At 41.5% G+C, this 17,725-nt stretch overlaps 1 protein-coding gene across 2 annotated transcripts in view; it reads left to right on the top strand.

The window, feature by feature from the left end:
* Window positions 1-16,108, top strand: part of LOC148038897 (DNA polymerase eta-like) — an 89,576-nt gene extending 73,468 nt beyond the window's left edge. The window contains exons 6-12 of one of the 2 annotated variants that reach the window (XM_087674787.1): window positions 4,811-4,914; window positions 5,006-5,125; window positions 6,108-6,282; window positions 6,464-6,577; window positions 6,677-6,901; window positions 14,318-14,771; window positions 14,871-16,108. In XM_087674787.1, the coding sequence (XP_087530913.1) occupies window positions 4,811-4,914; window positions 5,006-5,125; window positions 6,108-6,282; window positions 6,464-6,577; window positions 6,677-6,901; window positions 14,318-14,771; window positions 14,871-15,550 (1,872 nt within the window). In that variant the 3' untranslated portion in view covers window positions 15,551-16,108. The remainder of the gene's footprint in view (window positions 1-4,810; window positions 4,915-5,005; window positions 5,126-6,107; window positions 6,283-6,463; window positions 6,578-6,676; window positions 6,902-14,317; window positions 14,772-14,870) is intronic. The other variant, XM_087674789.1, reaches the window with a different exon arrangement.
* Window positions 16,109-17,725: the final 1,617 nt, after the last annotated feature.

Below are 17,725 nucleotides of genomic sequence, written 5' to 3'. Positions count from 1 at the left end.
ATTCCCTTGCTCTTCTTGTTTTTGAGGGGGATTCCTAGGATTGTGAGGAGCTTCTTCAAGGATTGCAATCTTATATGGGCCTTTCTTTCATGTGGTGGCCTCTTTCCTTTATCATTGAGCCATCTCCTACTGCTTTTGCAAGCCCATTCCATGGCCCTTCGTTCCTATTGCTCTTTTCTAGCAGGCTACATGGCCTTTGATAGCTCTTAGCTACCATCTCTTGGTTGGGTTAGAGGTTTGGCACACCCATTCTCAATCGATCGATCCATTCAAGGCCTCTCCTAGCTATCAGGTTAGAGGTTTGGCTCACCCATTCTCAAACAGACATCTGTGGATCGATCCATTCAAGGCCTCTCCATTCCCCTTGGTCTATGGTGGCCTCCTGTTGGGTCGCTTTCATTTGGAAAGGGGGTCTTACTCCTTGGCTGGCATTCTTCCTCGATGGACTTCATTGATGGTGGCACTCCTCTTGCCACCCTCAGATCCATTCAATCTTGTTTGGCCTTCTGCCACATCCAAGACCTGAGAGGGTTGTTAGCAGTCATGTGTCATACATGAACATTGTTTGTGTGTGAGCCTGAGTTTGAGCCAGACGAGGACACATTATGACCTCTGATAGAGTATTTGTCCTTTGGTTTATATGTCCTAGACACCTTCGGAGGAGGTCTAGTCTTGCATCTGCACTAGGCAACCTGATTTTCCTCTTTTGTGCATGCAGCATTGCCACATGGCAGGGCAGATGGTCTCTAGTAGGCAGACAGCATTATTGACCAGGTGGCTATTTACTGGTCCCACCTCCATTAAATGCAGGTTGGCCAACTGCTGGTCAGCCCTATTTGCAGCCTTCTTGCATATATTGCAGCTGCCACTCTACTGAGTCAGTCATTCAATCATTCCATTTTTTAATGGCAGCCATCATCATCATCATCATCATCATCTCTTGCCTCCATCTGCTGCCCTCACTGACACTCCCCATTGGGGTGTAGGGGCACTGAGACCAGCCTTGTATCATTCAGATTTCTGTCAGTTTTGTTCCTTTAGTTCACTGTGTTTCTTCTGTCTCCCCTTTCACTTTGTCTTCATTGTTCCTTTCTTCTGTGCACTCTCACAGAAGGCACAGTTGGAAGAGAAGGTGCAGGGTGCTGGTGGGGCTACTAGTAGTAAGTAGGTGCAGGGGCTAGAGTTATTGGTGGGACTGACAGTGGTGGGTGCAGTGTGCTTGTGAGGCTGGAGGTGTTGGTGTGACTGACACGGTAGGTGAAGGGTGCCAGTGGGGTCGGAGGTGCTATTGTGGTTGACAAGGACAGGTGCATGGTTTCTGTCGGGGTTAGAGGAGCAGGTGGGGCTTGGAAAACAATGTGGTGGTAGGGAATAGTATTGATTGGTGGTCACCAGCAGCAAGAGGGCCAGGGCCAGTCGTACATGTTAATCCCTGTTGCTCTTCTGCTACTCCCATCAATTGAAAAGTGCACTCAGGGTATCAAGGTACCCTACCATGTGGCACTTTTGACCCTCTTGTGTGGGAAGAGGGGTCATAACATTTTTTCATCTCAGATTCCATCTCCACCAGAAGGTTTGTAGCAGCACCTAAATGCTTAACATGTCTTTTGCACAGATAAAGATCTCTAGAAAAATCTTGGTAAAAATAAGGTTGCAGTGCTTAACACCATCCAGGCCTGGACAACCAGGTCAAAACAGCAGTTTACCTTTAACGGGACCTCCATAGAGATGGTCAGATTATATGTAGATCTAGGTTGACCTTCAAAGGGCGTGACTTTAAGTAACTAATATGGCAACCAATAAATGGTTAAGAGTATAACAATTCCTTTACAGTTTTATATGTGAGAAGCAAGTGATGCCAGGTTAACAGGAGGCTTTGTAGCACTTGGCACATTGGAAAGACATTGTGTGGACATACAATTCCAGGAAGCACGAACCAAATTATGGGCTGTCCGACAGTAACCCCGAGGATTCTCTATGAATCAGAGGTTTGGGGGCCTAGTCTTTATCACACAAAAAGAGAACCACTAGGAGTAGGATGGACTTGAGAGAAAATTCTATGATAGCTGGCAGCCAATGGAAAGAGAGTTTGTACTTTCTATTCATTTTAGCATTCCTGAAAACATACATACTGACTACTCTCTCTCTAAAGGAAATTCAAACATGGGCAGCCATTGTCAAAAAGGCCCAAGGGGAGGTGCAAGCCACTTCCGAATGGATTAAAGTGGAGAAAAAATGCAAGCCACCAACAAACAAGGACAAGCTTATCAACGCAGTCATGGAGGAAAGAAAAGAGGAAGGTCTGTGCTTTTTACATGCAGATAGTGGATTGGAAAAAGAAAGATGGCCCATTGGAAGATGCCAAGGGCACGTGCCAGCGTATGGGAGTGGCTGATGCCTCTACTATTGTTGGTGCATGGTATGTAGGGAAAGACACCATCAAACACCATTCATCCTCAAGTTTGTGATCTCAAGGCATGGAGAGGCTCTCTCTAAGACGGCAGCCCTTAAGGGTGAGAAATATATCTTGAAGATGATCTCAAATTAGCCCAAACAGCACATAAAATGGAATGTGTGCCATGAGTCCATAATAATGTGCCATGATCATCACAAATAGGTGCCCATAATAATATGTGGCCTAAGAGATGCACCTGAGATTCAGTGTGTAACTGTAACGGAGTGATGAGGACTCTCAGTAAAGGTAAACATCACTATTGGGGTAAAACAAGGTTGCCTATTGTCACCTACGCTATTTGGCCTATACATTGATGAAGTAACGAACTACATAACTACATACACATATTTGGGGGACATGGGGAAATTCTGGCCAGAGTGTTAATATCTATGCTTTTGTATGCTGATGACATTTTTCCATCATGCTGGTGGCATTTTTAAATCTCAGATTCACCAGAAGGTTTGTAGCAGCACCTATATGCTTAACATGTCTTTTGTACAGATAGAGATCTCTTGGTAAATCTTGGTAAAACTAAGGTCATGGTGCTTATAACACCATGTAGGCTTGGGTAACCAGGTTAAAACAGCAGTTTACCTTTAACGGGAGCTCCCTAGAGATGGTCAGATCATATGTATATCTAGGTTGATGTTCAAAGGGCCACAGTTTTCCATGTGAGAAGCAACAGCGGCCAGATTAGTATGAGGCTTTGTAGCACTTGGCATGCTGGAAAGACAATATATGCACATACAATTCCAGGAAGCATGCACTAAATTATGGGCTGTCTGACACTTAGTAAGACATTGTGGAGTTGAATATTGAGAAGACTGGCTGAGTCCTGCTGTAGCAACTAGGCATAAAGATGGCATGTTACCAGACACTTTTTGAAATCTCTCCCAGGATGGTTTTGTCACATGCCCAGCTTATATGGATGTACATTTGTCACATGGCGTGAAGTGTGCCGTCATATAGATCTGCACTTTGTCATATCAAGGAAGGACAGTTTGGGAGATATGGGTACATACAGCAGAGGACTGCATTTGGCAGATGTGCGGGTTAAGAGGTTGAGATGGAGGAACACTATAGTTGTTAATCCTCGGTTTACTAAGAGATCAGGAGGAGATACCGTCCTCTCTCCTGTGAGGGTTTTGGTCCAGTTCAGTGGGCATAGAATATGAGGGCCAGAAGTACCTAGGCTTGTTCTTATTGGAGCTGAGGAGACATAGGGAGTCACTTCTGAGAGACCAAAGCACACCATCATCCTCATGTCCACATGGCTAGAGACTCCTCACGGATTTCTTCACTATATCCACCACTAGAAAATCCACCCACTCCCATGACTATGACACCCTTGTCCTCCACATTGACAATTCTGGATAGATCATATCTGTGAAGAGTTACCATACAGTGAGCCACTGCTCTATGTTGCATGAGGTGGCCATGACCGCCAGGGAGAGGAGCTCACTGCCTGTTTTATCACCAGATCAGCTCTACTATCATCTGACACAGGCAACGCCCACCCAGATACTTGAGCATGGACAAGATAGAACAATGGTGACACCATCTATGTTGGATATACTCTACATGGTGGTTTGGCATTAGATATGACAGATGAATGCTCATGGATGACCCAGCCACAGCTGGTCTCTTCAACTAACTTCAGATATAGTTTCTTAGTCAGACCAAGATAGACTTTCTTTACTTATTAGATCTAGATTAGGTCAGATAGTTCAACTTGTTTAACTTTTTGTTTGATATTTGCAGTTCTCATTTGATATGCGTCTCATCTTTTAAGAATATCATGATGAGATGTGATTTGTAGCTGCACCCCTCTGGCCTTCTCTTCCTCTCCTTTCTCGTTGTTTCTTGTTGGTCTACCTCACATCCAACAAAATGGACCGAAGAAAATGGGCAAAAATACCCTGATGGAGCTGGACATCTGCAAATTCCACAAGATTTTTCCGGGTCGAATAAATCCTGATTGCACTGTAGGAACGCCCTTACTGCATAGAGTCACTTATCCTTTTAATTTATCAATATAAATATAACATGCCCTTTTATGATGTTTGTGGTCAAGTCATAAAACAACAAATATTTTTAAGTGTTCAGTTACTTCATCTATTGTAGACAGTAAGATAGCACTAGTAAGCCTGCAAAACATAACCTATCAAAAACTCATGCTGGTGTGCTAACTGTAGTTGTACTCTGCTAGAGCCCTAAACCATTGAGATGATTATCTGACCAGTCAGGGTTAGTTCTCAGGTGCCCCACCTCTGCATTTGTTTTTTCCCTTATTTTATTGCTTATGGATTGTGTGGAAGGATCTTTTCCTGAAAATGTTAGCATTGTGACTTGCAGATGCTTGCCAAGCTTGCAAGTGGAATGCATAAGCCTGCACAGCAGACACTTGTACCTTCTTCCTCAGTATCAGACTTGCTGGCAAAGTTACCAATTAAGAATATGTAGGTCTTTGCTTCTAATTGATTGTGTACATGAAAGCAGGATTCAATACAATTGATGACAATGCTGCCATGGTTGCTATGTGCCTTTCAGGAAACAACTCGGAGGCAAGCTTGGTGACTCTTTAAAGACGGACTTGAAAGTGTCTTACATTGGAGATTTATTGCAGTTTCCAGAATCTAAACTGCAGGATATGTATGGTGTAAATACAGGGTATTCTTCTTTTCCTCATTATGTGAAAAGGTAGTTATCTAAAGCCATGAAAAGGTACTGAAGAATATTATAAGGTATTCTTCTTTTTGTTCTTTCTTGAAAAGGTAGGCAGTCTTCTCAAAGGCATGCAAAGATGCAGAAAGTTTCTTGCAAGGGGTGTGAAGGCATTTTGTTAAGGCAGTGTCCAATTGGCAATTTAGTCCGTAAATAGGAAACATCACCAATCATAACATGATGCTGTTTAAATAGGATCCAAAAGTTTACTATATGGCCTGAGATTGCCCTGCCCTGCATATGAAGTTGTTTTCAATCAGCTCAGATCTAAACAGCCCTATAGCTGGATCTATAAAGTATGGTTAAGAAGGATTCTGTGTGTAATTGAATTTTTGTTATTGCCATTGTAAGTTATGCCCCCATAGGCTAGTAGTGTGTGCCAATGTAAGCTTTTTTCCCATAGCCTATATGTGTGCCTTTAAGAAAGGATATCTAAAGCTCACATTTTCATCTTAACAGTTTGTCTTTGAATTTTCTTATTGACAATTTTCTTGCTGCATTACCAGTTGGCAAGGCTTCCTGTAAGATTGTGGCTGAAATATTTGCCATTGCAACATGATTTGCAAATTTTTGCCTCAGCAAATAGATGTTTGGTGCTTGCAGGGTAGATCCAAAGATCATGTCGTGTTGTTGGCATTGCCAAATTTTTTTTCTGGAACTTTATCTAGGTCCCATGCCACATTAACAGAGCTCATGCCATTACAATAAGTCAAATTTGACAGGAAACCACTGTAATCATTGCAAATTCCAGTGCATAGATTTTCACGTGACTAAAGTGTGGGAAGACAATGCCATCAACTGTATTTTGCAGTTAATAGAACACAATAGAGTGTATCTTCATCAACAACTGCTCTTGCATGTGTAAAAACCACCCACAAACTAAAACAGTGAGTAAATTTTCAGTGTGCTTTAACTATTGATCTTTCAGAACCTGGTTATGGAGCGTAGCTAGGGGTGTGAGTGGTGATGAAGTTAAAGCTCGTACTCTGCCTAAAAGTCACAGTTGTGGCAAAACTTTTCCAGGTCCTAAATCTCTGAAGAGCTTGGATGCAGTGAGTAGATCTTATTTACCATGCTGTCTCTCTCTTCACCAAGTTCAACTTGTAAAGTAGTGATCTTTAATATTATAACTAGACAGTTTGCATGATAATGAAATAAATTGTTGCTCTTGGCTCAGCTTGTGAACATTGGCTTGAAGAGCATTGATATTCATCAGAAGTGATGTGTAAAAACCTGCATCAGCAGATTGGATGTAACTTGATTTCTGCATATGGATTTTCTCAGGTGGGATATTGGCTTAAAGAATTAGCAGCAGAGCTACAAGAACGGCTGGACATAGACCTTGAGCAAAATCATCGAACAGCCCATCTTTTAACTCTGCATGCTGGAACTGCTCAAGTAGGTGCCTGTTTGGTTCTTGTACCCATGTATATCTCAGTTTTTGAGAGTCATATATCTCACATCAAGATACGTTTTTCATTCATGTTCTTTTGACAGGGATACAAAACAATCTCAGATAAAAAGTTCCCATCCAAATCATGTATGTTACGATATGGAAAGGAGAAGATTGCTGAAGATGCAATAAAACTTTTCGAGCGTGCATTGCGAGAGTTTTGTGTCACATACCATCAGTCACCTCGGAAGAAAGACAATATGGATTCAGCTGGCTGGGCTGTAACATCACTGTTTATTGGGGCTTCTAACATCTGGGCAACACCTGCTGTAAGTTTGAGTTGTAGCCATGCTTTTTTACAGGGAAAAGAAAATTCTCTATTTCAACGGCAATCATCTCTAAGATAAATTCTCTGAGTACAGAATCACAATATTTGAAAATAAAGAACCATATGTGTCAACAAATTCCTGGCTATCTACTCGGGGGAGATTTGTAGTGCGAGGCTGTAATAAAGAAAGTAATATCTAGAGCCCTCTCCTGAAAGGCTGTTTCCAAGCTCTCTTCTTCAGATATGAGTTTCTATATGGGTCTCCTTTGATATGCCCAATATCTCCACCCCTCATTTTCAACGAGCTGGATCTGGGTCCTTGCAACACTTCTTGTCATAGTGAGCCACAGCTTGATCCTGTATAGTGCAGCCTACATACTTTGTCAAGGCTATCTCCACTTCATCACAAGTAGCAATGTGTCCCCTTTAGAGAATACCTATGCAAGTATGTGAAGTGTCATCCATTTGGAACTCCCTCATGAATAGACCACCGTGCAAATGGATGTCCTCAGAGTCTCTGAAGTCTTTGTCTTAAATGTCTCAAGGGAGATCTATAAAGGTGAATGACTCTATATAGATAGCATTCTCTAGCAAAAATCTCCACCAAGAAAGTTAGAATGTTAGCTGGAGTGTGCACCTTTGTGATCCGGCCTGATTGTTGATGAATGAATTGTAGTCATAATATTGAGATTGCAACATTCCTTTTTCTTTTGTATGCCTGTTTATTATAATACTGAGCTGCTGACAGTTTTTCACTCAAAATATCTGAATACAAATCTAACAAATACTCTGATTTGCCACTTGATCTATTGAATCTTTACCTTATGGTTGTATCCATGTAGTTAGCACTTACACTGTGGTAATATGCATAAAAAACTTTTGTCTATTTTAGCTCTAGGTCATGGGTAGCATAATTTCTTTCATGGGTTTTTAGCTTCCTCGAAGAATATGCTATAGGGTGACCTTCTTGCATTAGTACATAGCCTAGTGCAAGTGAGCTAGCATTTGTGACAACTTCAAATTCCTTGCTCAAGTCAAGGAGTTTAAGAATCGGTGCTGTTACTAAGCTATGCTTGAGTTGATCAAAACTTGATTGTTCAGTGGGCATCCATACTATGGCAACTTACTTTTTCAGCAAATTTGTGAGCGGTGCTTCGATTAAGGCATAGTCCTTAATGAAGATCCTGTACCAACCTGTTAATCCAAGAAAGCTACGTACTTTTTTAACAGTTGTTGGTGGAGGCCACTCTTGGACATCCTTGACCTTTGTGGGATCTACAGAGATTCCTTCATTTGACACAATAAATCCAAGATATTCAATCTGCCTCTTGAGGAAGGCACAATTTTTCTTCTTAGCATAGAGCTTATGAGTTCTCATGGTCTCAAGGACGATGTAAACTTGGGATTCATGATCCTCCTCTTCCTTGGAATAAACCAAGATATCATCAAAGAAGACAAGACAAAATCGTCAAGATATGGTTTAAAAATGTCCTGTATTAGCCTGTTAAAGGTGGTAAAGGCATTAGTCAATCCGAAAGACATTACTGTGAATTCGAAATGACCATATCTTGTGTTGAATGCCGTCTTAGGAATATCTTCTTCTTTGATGCGGATTTGGTAGTATCTTGACCTCAAATCGATCTTGGAGAAGATTTTTACTCCTTGCAATCAATCAAGTAACTCGTCTATCCTTGGGATAGGATATTTATTCTTAATGGTTACTTGGTTCAGGCCTTTATAATCGATGCAAAGGCAAAGTGTATCATTTTTCTTCTTTTGGAACAAGATTGGAGCTCCCCAAGGAGAACTGTTGGGGCGTATGTACCCTTGGTCCAATAGCTGTTTGAGTTGTTCCTTTAACTTAATAGCTTCAGAAATGGACATCTTGTACGGCCTTTTGTGACTGGTATAGCTCTTGGTATTAGCTTGATCTCATGATCCACTTCCCTAGGTGGTGGTAATTCAGTCAATTCTTTTGGGAACACATCCACATACTCTTTTAACCATGATGGTTCCTCAATAGAGTCCTCTACCTGTTCCAGCTTGTTTAGCTTGATCAGATAGACGGGTAATCCTTTTCTTATCCCTTGATTCGTGTTGCTTTAGCTAACTGGATCTTTGGTTTACTTGCTTCTCCTTGTGTTGTTACCTGCTTACCTTTAGGATTACGAAAGGATACTTGTCCTTTCCCACAATGAATGTGAGCATCATTGGGGATTAGCCAATCCATCCTGAGTAGGCACTCATGGGCTCTAAGACTCATTATCCTGAACTTAACAGATAAGGGCTCATTTCCGAGTAGGAATTCCACCTTAGCAGTTTGTCTAGTGCAAGTGATTTCTCATCCATTTGCTAGTTCAACAAGCAAAGTGGGTGCAACTACAGTGGCTATCCCTAACCTTCTTGCACAAGCTGGTGAAATAAAAGAATGAGTGCTGTCACAACCAATTAGGGTTTTGAATTTCTTACCTTGGTAATCTGATGGTGTTTGGATCACCGTGAATTGGTGATTTAGCCCCTTTTTATGGAGAGCGGCATGAACGGATGCCCTCTCAACCTTAGCTTCTATAGACGGGTCTTCTTCTTCGTTGATTTCCTTAGAGGAGATATTGGAAATTTTTGCCCTTCCCATTGCTGCACGTCCGCGACCATGGGTAGCTCTAGCTTGGCCATTGAATTTTCCTTGGCGACGCTCTCCGCCAAGTTTGGGACATTTCCTTTTAAAGTGTCTATGTTCATTACTGTGGAAACAACGCATGCTTTGATCACTTCATTGAGTAGGGACGAAGTCATTGATTGCATTTGCCCTCGGCTTATTTCGTTGACCTTGATTTTGTCCTTGTGCCCTTTTAAATTGAGCTTTCAACATCCTGGATTCTGGTCTTTGTGAGACCAGGGTCTATTATTTCTGGGCTTTGGTTGGACTTCTTAGGCAGTAGGTTCTGCTCTTATCAATGCATCTTGCAGATTCGAAGGATGCATTGATTCCAACCGAGTGTTCATTGGTGGATTCAGCCCATCACAAAACTTCGAGACTTATTGGGAAATGCTGATGATTGGGGCTTATTTCAACAAGGAGACAAATCTCGAGTAGTACGTCTCTAGAGATAAACCCAACTGTTTCAACTTGAAGGGCTCATTCATCTTCTGAGTTCTGTATGCAGGTGGCATGTACCTTCCTTGTACTGCTTCCTTTAGTTTATCCCAAGTTATTGTGTCTTTACTGACTGCTTGGTTCTTATACCATTGCTTCCACCAAAGTCTAACCTCGCCGGTAAGCTTGAGCTTGGCAATCATATGCGCAAATTATTTTTCATCACTATTGTGTGACAAATCAAATAAACACAAAATTCTTATTTATCCATAAAGAAGCGTAAGCTTCAAATACAATTATTCGGGAATAGATAGAGATTGGCTAGGATGATTTTCTTTCCAATAGATACATCAACGCCAGGTTAATAATTTCCTATTGGATTGAGCTACAGGGACAAAATAGTAATATGAGTTGGGAGAATGGATTCTCAGGAAGTGGTAAGTCATGGGAAGTTCGGGAAGTCGCAGTTTTTTATAGCCATGACGTTCGTTTCACCCCATTACTTTAATTGTGTCAGCTGGCAAGACTTTGACGACCTCGTCATAGATATAGCGATTTTGTTCTATTTGCCGACATCCAATATGTAAGATCGAATTTACACGAGCCTCATGGAAGATGAATAACTTGATGATCTTCAAGTCCTCCTACCATTTTAGCCTCTTTAGATTGTTTTAAGATAGGCGAGTTGGTTGGCATCTATATAGCAGTATTCCGTGCTCCAAGTCCAACGCCTTTCCACATACAGCGGTGAAGGGTTGTAGAGTCGATCCAGGATCCCCATCATATCGGATCGTCTGCGATAACTTGAAGAGTTCATAGCCGTCTTAAACATGATGTGAAATACGAGGAACCTACTCCATGCCTCGTAAGTCTAGAAGCGGCAACAATCCACAAATGAGTAACAGAAAAAATGATTTTCCTAGTGAAAACATTACTTCTCCCTTTTCAATTTATTCCTATCCGGATTGTCTTATTCATTGGTTGGCTTTGATACCAACTGTAATGTGCTCGCCTAACAGCTATTCAGGCACGTTTTTAAGGGTCGATCGAGAAACAAATCTAAGCGCCGCTGCTCGGTACTCTCATGGAATGTTTCGGGGTTTGTCGCCTAGGGTTTCCCAAGTCCGCCTCGCAATGGAACGTTCACGGCCGAACCCACTAGGATCGACCTGAAATCGCAGTTCCTAGTGGCCAAGGTCTCCTAATAGTATTCTAACGTCGGATCTTGGACATTCTACTTTACGCAGAGATACCCAAGCCGAAGTAGATCCATGCCGCACTTGGGTCAAAGAGAATGGGAAACGAGAGGGATGCATCGCTCAACCTCTCTGCCCATAGGGCATAGTCCCATTCCGGCCCCTTAAAACAGAATGAATCGGGTTCTAACTTAACAATATCTAAAGGTCGAACGTCGATAAAACCTTGTGAGAAGCCTCCCAATTCTTTGGGACCACCCTATCGTACAATGGACCCATCAAGGGTTCCGCTCACCCGCTTCCCTCAATGGGCGTTCTTTAGTTTTCTAATTAGGTCCTACAACATTTATGTGTGATATTTAAAATCAGCTTCCTTCATTAAGCCTTTTAGGGAATAAGTTTTGTTCATGTAACTTATGGTACTGACACGAAAGGAGAATCAGACAGGTTCCTTGGAAGCAAACTTTATATTAACATCTTAACTGTGATACAAATCTTATCCAAAAAAGGTGGATTCCACAATCCGTGGGGATGGGTCTTATTTCCTCCAAGTCTCCATCCTTGTACTAGTAACAGGGCCTCGAGAATCTATTTTGAGTCACGTAGATCATTTGAGTAGGTCTCGGAGGTAGGGAATTTACGACTAGAGCTCTCCTTGGCATCCAAGCGTCCTACGTCAAACTAACCCACGGAGAGACCTCTCGTGGTGGGTTTGGTCCACGTTTCCGTCACGGTTATTTGGGACCCCCTTGGCTAGGGTCGGCGGCCAACTAGGGGTAGCTAGGCACGACCTCCATGAATTCATATTGATTCATTATTCAAATTTCTTTTGTGAGCTTGGATTATACATTCTTTCCATAGACATTGAACCTAGTGTTACAAGCACAAACAACAATGAAGGCGAGTGCTCTAACATGTGCTAAGGTGGAGTCCTCATCTTAAAGTCCAAATCTACATGATTCAAACTCAGGATTTCAATTGGTCAGTTCGTAACCATTTTTCCACCTTAGAGTTTTATTGGGTTTTAAGTTTACTCTAGGGTTTCCTTTCTTCAAGATAGCAGGAGCTTGTGTTCACTCCTCTCGGAATTCAAGCGCAACTAAGTTTATTTACCATTCCGAGCATCGAATGTAACTTGGCGAATAGTCATCTTCTTGTGGGTATTACATTCGAGCTTTCTTGTGTTAGCTTTGGAATGTTTCATATTTTGAAAATGATATACCCAAGAGTGTTTTGGACGCATCGCGGTTGGTTATTGGGATAGAGACCAAAGGGCATGATGACTCTAAGTCAAAATATGGTCGTAAAGACAACTTGACCTATTTGCGACTAAAGTCTCAGTTGAGTTGAACTAAATCTTAGCTTCACTCATCATGCAGGATTTTATTTACTAAACCGGTCCTTGCAATTAAGCTTATCATCTCACATGCGCCTCTTAAATCTACATTTAAAAAAAAAATGCATCCCTATTATGTGGTGCAACTAAGGCTATCCATGATGTCATGCAATTTCTAGATGCAAGTCTATGAAGCGGGATCGTCATTCATGAAAATTCCCTTAGTGCATTTATGCAATTCATAAGGCATGACCTAATTATTCAAATGCGAGTGTACATGTATTCATTGTAAATGCAAATAATTCACTACAATGGTCTACGGGAGGCAATTGACCTATACGGAATATTTATATACCTTGGCAATCTATGATGCATCTACGAAAGTTCAAACCTAATACTTGACTTAATTTCCACAATAACCCGTAGATGCTTAATCTATTCTCGTCAACTCATGGTTATTAAACCCTTTCAACTATCTTTCAAAATATGCAAGTTACTTGATGCGAGGTATGAAATTTTCCTAATGATGCCCATGCTTAAAATATTTGATTTCAACGGGCGTATTATCACCCCTTGCTAAGGAGGGGGGGTTTAATGGGTAAAGTGGGTAATAATTGGGGGGGGGGGGGGGGGGGCGGGAATGCTATGATAGGGGGTCCTTAACTACACAGGACCCCCAGATCTCTTGCTGTCATGCAGCTTGTTAAGGGGGGGTTGGAGGTGGCAAACGTGTGCCCCTCCCCTATCAAAATCATCGTCGGCCTCGTGCTCTTCGGCGGTTCTTTTGCCCACCACCTCAACTCCTGTTCCCTCATCTATGCCGACTGTGAGTTCAGCCCCCCCTCCCTCTACCAGCTGACGGCGTCGACCGGGGGGGGGGGGGGGGTGGAGAGACGTAATTAACAAATGTTACGCTATTTTTAAATCGATTTGTTAAAAAAAAAGGGGATTCTGACAGTGACAGCGGTGGAATAAAAAGGGGGGGGGGATTTGACGGCGATGGCGATAGGATATTACATCGGTACACAAAAAATAAAGTGTATTTATACTTAAGGGCATTTATGGGTGCTTTCACATGTACAATGTGTGTGTACTATACACGGGGGTTAAACCGGGCCTTTATCCCAACACAAACAAGGTCTCTGTATGTTAGCTTTTAAGGCCCCAAACACATGCACTTGTATTGCTCTATTTGAAGCTTTAAAATGCATCCAACCAGATAAAGAATGACACTGAACTTTGTTGTGCTTATACGTTTCCAAATCTGTTATTGCAAGCCATAAGCGTCAGCAGTATGGACCCTCTTGTCAGATGTAGTCAGCTCGATGGGGATAGGAGGAGAGTGGTTGTGCTTCAAGAAATTAGATAGCTTTTTCTTGGGAACAATCTAGTGGCTGAAACAGTTTAGAGAGCAACTTGGTATAAGATCCATACTTCAGTAATTTTATAAACTTTGTAATCGATCTGCTTTCTGAAGCCCAAATGAGTTTCCTGTGTGCAAATAAGCAATTTGAGAATTTAGTACACCTTATCTTGTAGGTTTCTGACTTCTAACCACTAGAGACAGCCATTTTATCAGCAACTCAGAAAAGCCAACATCAATGCTCCCTTGTATTTTACTTGTAGCCTGCAAGAGGATCAGCTTAGTTAAATGGATTAATGGAGTTGGATTTTCTTGTTCAGGTTAGGTTCTTTTCCAGGTTGCATACATAGGTGAAATTGTTCTCTTCAACCACTGAGGATCTGAATGGGTCCACTCAATTGTAGCTTTGTGTTTCTTGATTTGAGCAGGGCATGAATCCCATAACACATTTCTTTTCATCTCCATCGTCACCTTCAACGCTCTCTTTGAAAGGATCACCTTCCTTGAGCACTCCTTTATCACCATCTGTGGATTGTTTAATTCAACTTGAGCCTTTATCCCCAAACGCAGCTCCAAGCTCAGATGATGAAGCTATTGGAATTGCTTGCAGAGCAAGTGACAGTTATGGCTATGGAGGGGAGAAGGGCTCAGTTTCTGATAGCAATCTTGAAAGTAATCTTTACACAAGTGCTGTACTAGAGGCAGGTTCTAACATGCAGCCTGAAAGTGATGGAATGATTTCAAACTGGAGGTCAGTCAAGGCTGACATACTACTGGAAGATGAACGATTAGCATCGATTGCCTGTACAGGTTCAATTGAGATCAATCAACTAACAGGGACTCCAATGGCTTCAATGACTACACCATCAAGCTCTTTAAAAGGTGAGATACTAGCAATTACTATTGGTAATGCGTTCGTCCAAGCTGTAATTAATAGCAAGGTTCTTATATGTTGTTAATATTTTGATTTACCATGCGAAGGTGACAATGACATGGGTGTGGATGGTGCACAAAAAAATATGGATAACGCCAGCTGTGATTATCATTGTCGGATGAGGCCTGATCCTTCTGATTGCATTGAGACTAACAGGAATCTTGATGGTGATGAGTTCACCTGCACCCCAACTTTTGGTAATTTTGAAGATGTCAAGGCTCTGCCATGTGCCCTTCAGATTCCAGCTGCTGGATCTTACACTACTGCATGCTCTGTAGACTCTGATCCTCTGGAAAAAGAAGATTTGGAGAATAATTCTTCACTTGTGATACATTGCTCACCAATTGAACAAGGAGAGTACATTACTGACTCAAATAGTATCGTTACATTTCATCAAGATGATGGCTGCAGCAAAGGAACAACCATTTTGGGGAGAAACACATCTCGAATCAATAATAGGCAGCAATCTGGGATTTTGAAATTAAAGGACATATGGCAACGCAAAATATCAAGTCCAAGTGCATCAGGAAATGTCATACCTCAAGTATCAAATAACACGTGGAACTACAGACAGGAAGATATCGATGAGACAGTGCTGTCTGAGTTGCCTGATGAAATACAAGCAGAGCTTTATGAGAGCTTTGGCTTTAAGAGACCACGTGTCACAAAGAGAGGCTCAATTGGCGATTTCTTTAGAGGTTCCACTTCTACTGAACATTTGAAGTAACAACCTGTGAAAAAATCATGTAAATGTTTGGTGTTGATATACAGAGAAACATGCTTGCAGGGGACTTCTGAAAAAGGGCAGCCATGTATTAGATGCTGCTGCAACATATGAGAGGCAAGGCACAGGAGCTCCTGGGATTCTACCAGACAGTTTACTATGTGTTCATCATGTTATATTTTTATATCTACATGTGTGCATGCAATTGTCAAGGTGTAGGTGATCATGGGTTGTATTTGAGCTGGAAATTGGATGTTATTGCCATGTGAAAAGCAACATGGCTATATTTGGAGAACACCATGACATGGAGGCCACGGTAAGCCATAAAAATAATTGTAGGAGCCATGTTGTGTTTTCAGAGCAAGGCATGCAAATATCATGGAGTCTCTAGATCAGGATATTATCAATCTGAAGAAGCTTGTATCATGGAAACTAACTCAGCATGTTTTATGTAATGAATAACACACTCCATGTGTTCTGGCAACAAGTGAACTATCATGAAGAAAAGACGAGGCTTAAATTAATTTTTAGAAAGAGGATGCTGTTTCCTAGATTTTATGCTATGCCCTAATCATATGTGCTGGTATAAAAGCATTTTTGAAGCTCCTTTGAAGTTCATTGCTAATAACCTAACATTTGCATGTTCTCATTCTAAGCCATGTTCAAATAAGCTTTGGTAAAGTGCATTTGTGACTTCTCCCTTACTGTATCTGTGCTGTCTCACCTCTCTCCCCCTCTGTGATCAATACAACTTGTTTTTATGAGGGAGTTCTGGAGTCTGTGGGAGTTGTGGAGTCTCTAAGAATATATGGCCAGGCTCTATATATGGGTTTGGTTGCAAAAAAGATGGCGCACCAACTCTGTCCTTGGATCCCTTGCCTATGAAGACTCTGGACTCTAATGAGAAAGAGGTGAGATGATCCCCTTCAGCGACAAGCAAGAGGTATTGATAGCCTTTTTGGATCAGTAGGTTTAGACAAGAAGAAATTGCCCCTTGCTTGTGGCATTTCAAAAACATCTCTAATATATGTAGTAGTACCTCTTAGCCAGGTTGGTTTTTCTTTTCTTGGCTAGGGTTGAGTTAATGATGGCTTGTCATCCGTGTATCAGTTGCATAGTGGGGCATGAGAAAGATAATCTCAATAGTTGTCTTAGGCCTCTTTTTCTAGACTTACTCCATGGTTATCTCTTTTTGGCTAGGGTTGAGTTAATGACGACTTATCACCCTCTTATAAGTAGAGCCTAGTGGGTCATCGAGAAATATGATATAGTAGGTGCCTCAGGCCTCTTCTAGATTTATCCATGAGTCAGCAGTCACTATGCTTTTGACTAGATGAGAACATCTTGGAACTAACCCTTACCTTATGCGTTCTTGGAACTAACCACTACTTTGTGCCTTCTTTGTAGCCTCGAAAAACATAGTTGTCCTTTTTTGGACTTTAGAAAGTGTATGATGATAGAGATCATGAGTAGTTCTTTGATGCATTGTTGCTCGACTAGGCTTAGTGGTTTGGCAAGCTTGTATCGCTTAGATGGCAACAAAGTACTTGTTGATGCTTGATTTGAGAGGAGTTTCAACTATAAGAACAGAAAAAAAGGAAAGAAATATTTTGTACATGTTCTTTAGAGGCATTCACGGTTTGAGGCTTCTCATGAAAGGCATGTAGGTTTGTGGAGTATACAAATGGCACCATTGAGCATGGATGATGATATTGTAATGTTGAAGAGGCTTTAGTTAGACTCAAGGTTTTCTTTATCGCAATGTGAGCAATAATCCATTGGCACAAGCTAGTTGGTTCTCTTACAAATCTTAACTGTCGGGGCACTTGGGCCTTCGTTGGATGAGCATACGACATTGTTTGATACCTTGGGTTTTAGATGGAGCTTGGTACTAAAACAAGTTAGTGTCTCAATGTTAGATTCCACCACAATAGCTTCTTGCTACTAGATACTTGTTACAAATTGACCTATTAGCAACCATGTAAGCTTGGAGGTAGAAAACTCCAAGGCACTCCACTATTGACCTTGTATGGTCTTCGTTCTTTGAATAGACAATCATGTCATCAAAGAAAGTACTCACAAGTTCTTTGTTTCTTGAAGATGCGATCCATCATCTAATTAAGTGGCAGGAGCTTTTGTAAGTCCTAAAGTCATAACAAGAAACTCATACAACCCAAA

The sequence above is a fragment of the Lygodium microphyllum genome, chromosome 3 (assembly GCF_053477565.2).
Source record: "Lygodium microphyllum isolate KBCC chromosome 3, Lygodium_microphyllum_v1.1.10, whole genome shotgun sequence".
Lineage (NCBI taxonomy): Eukaryota > Viridiplantae > Streptophyta > Polypodiopsida > Schizaeales > Lygodiaceae > Lygodium > Lygodium microphyllum.
Note: the sequence above shows the minus strand (reverse complement) of the source record. Positions and strands in the feature narration are given on the sequence as shown.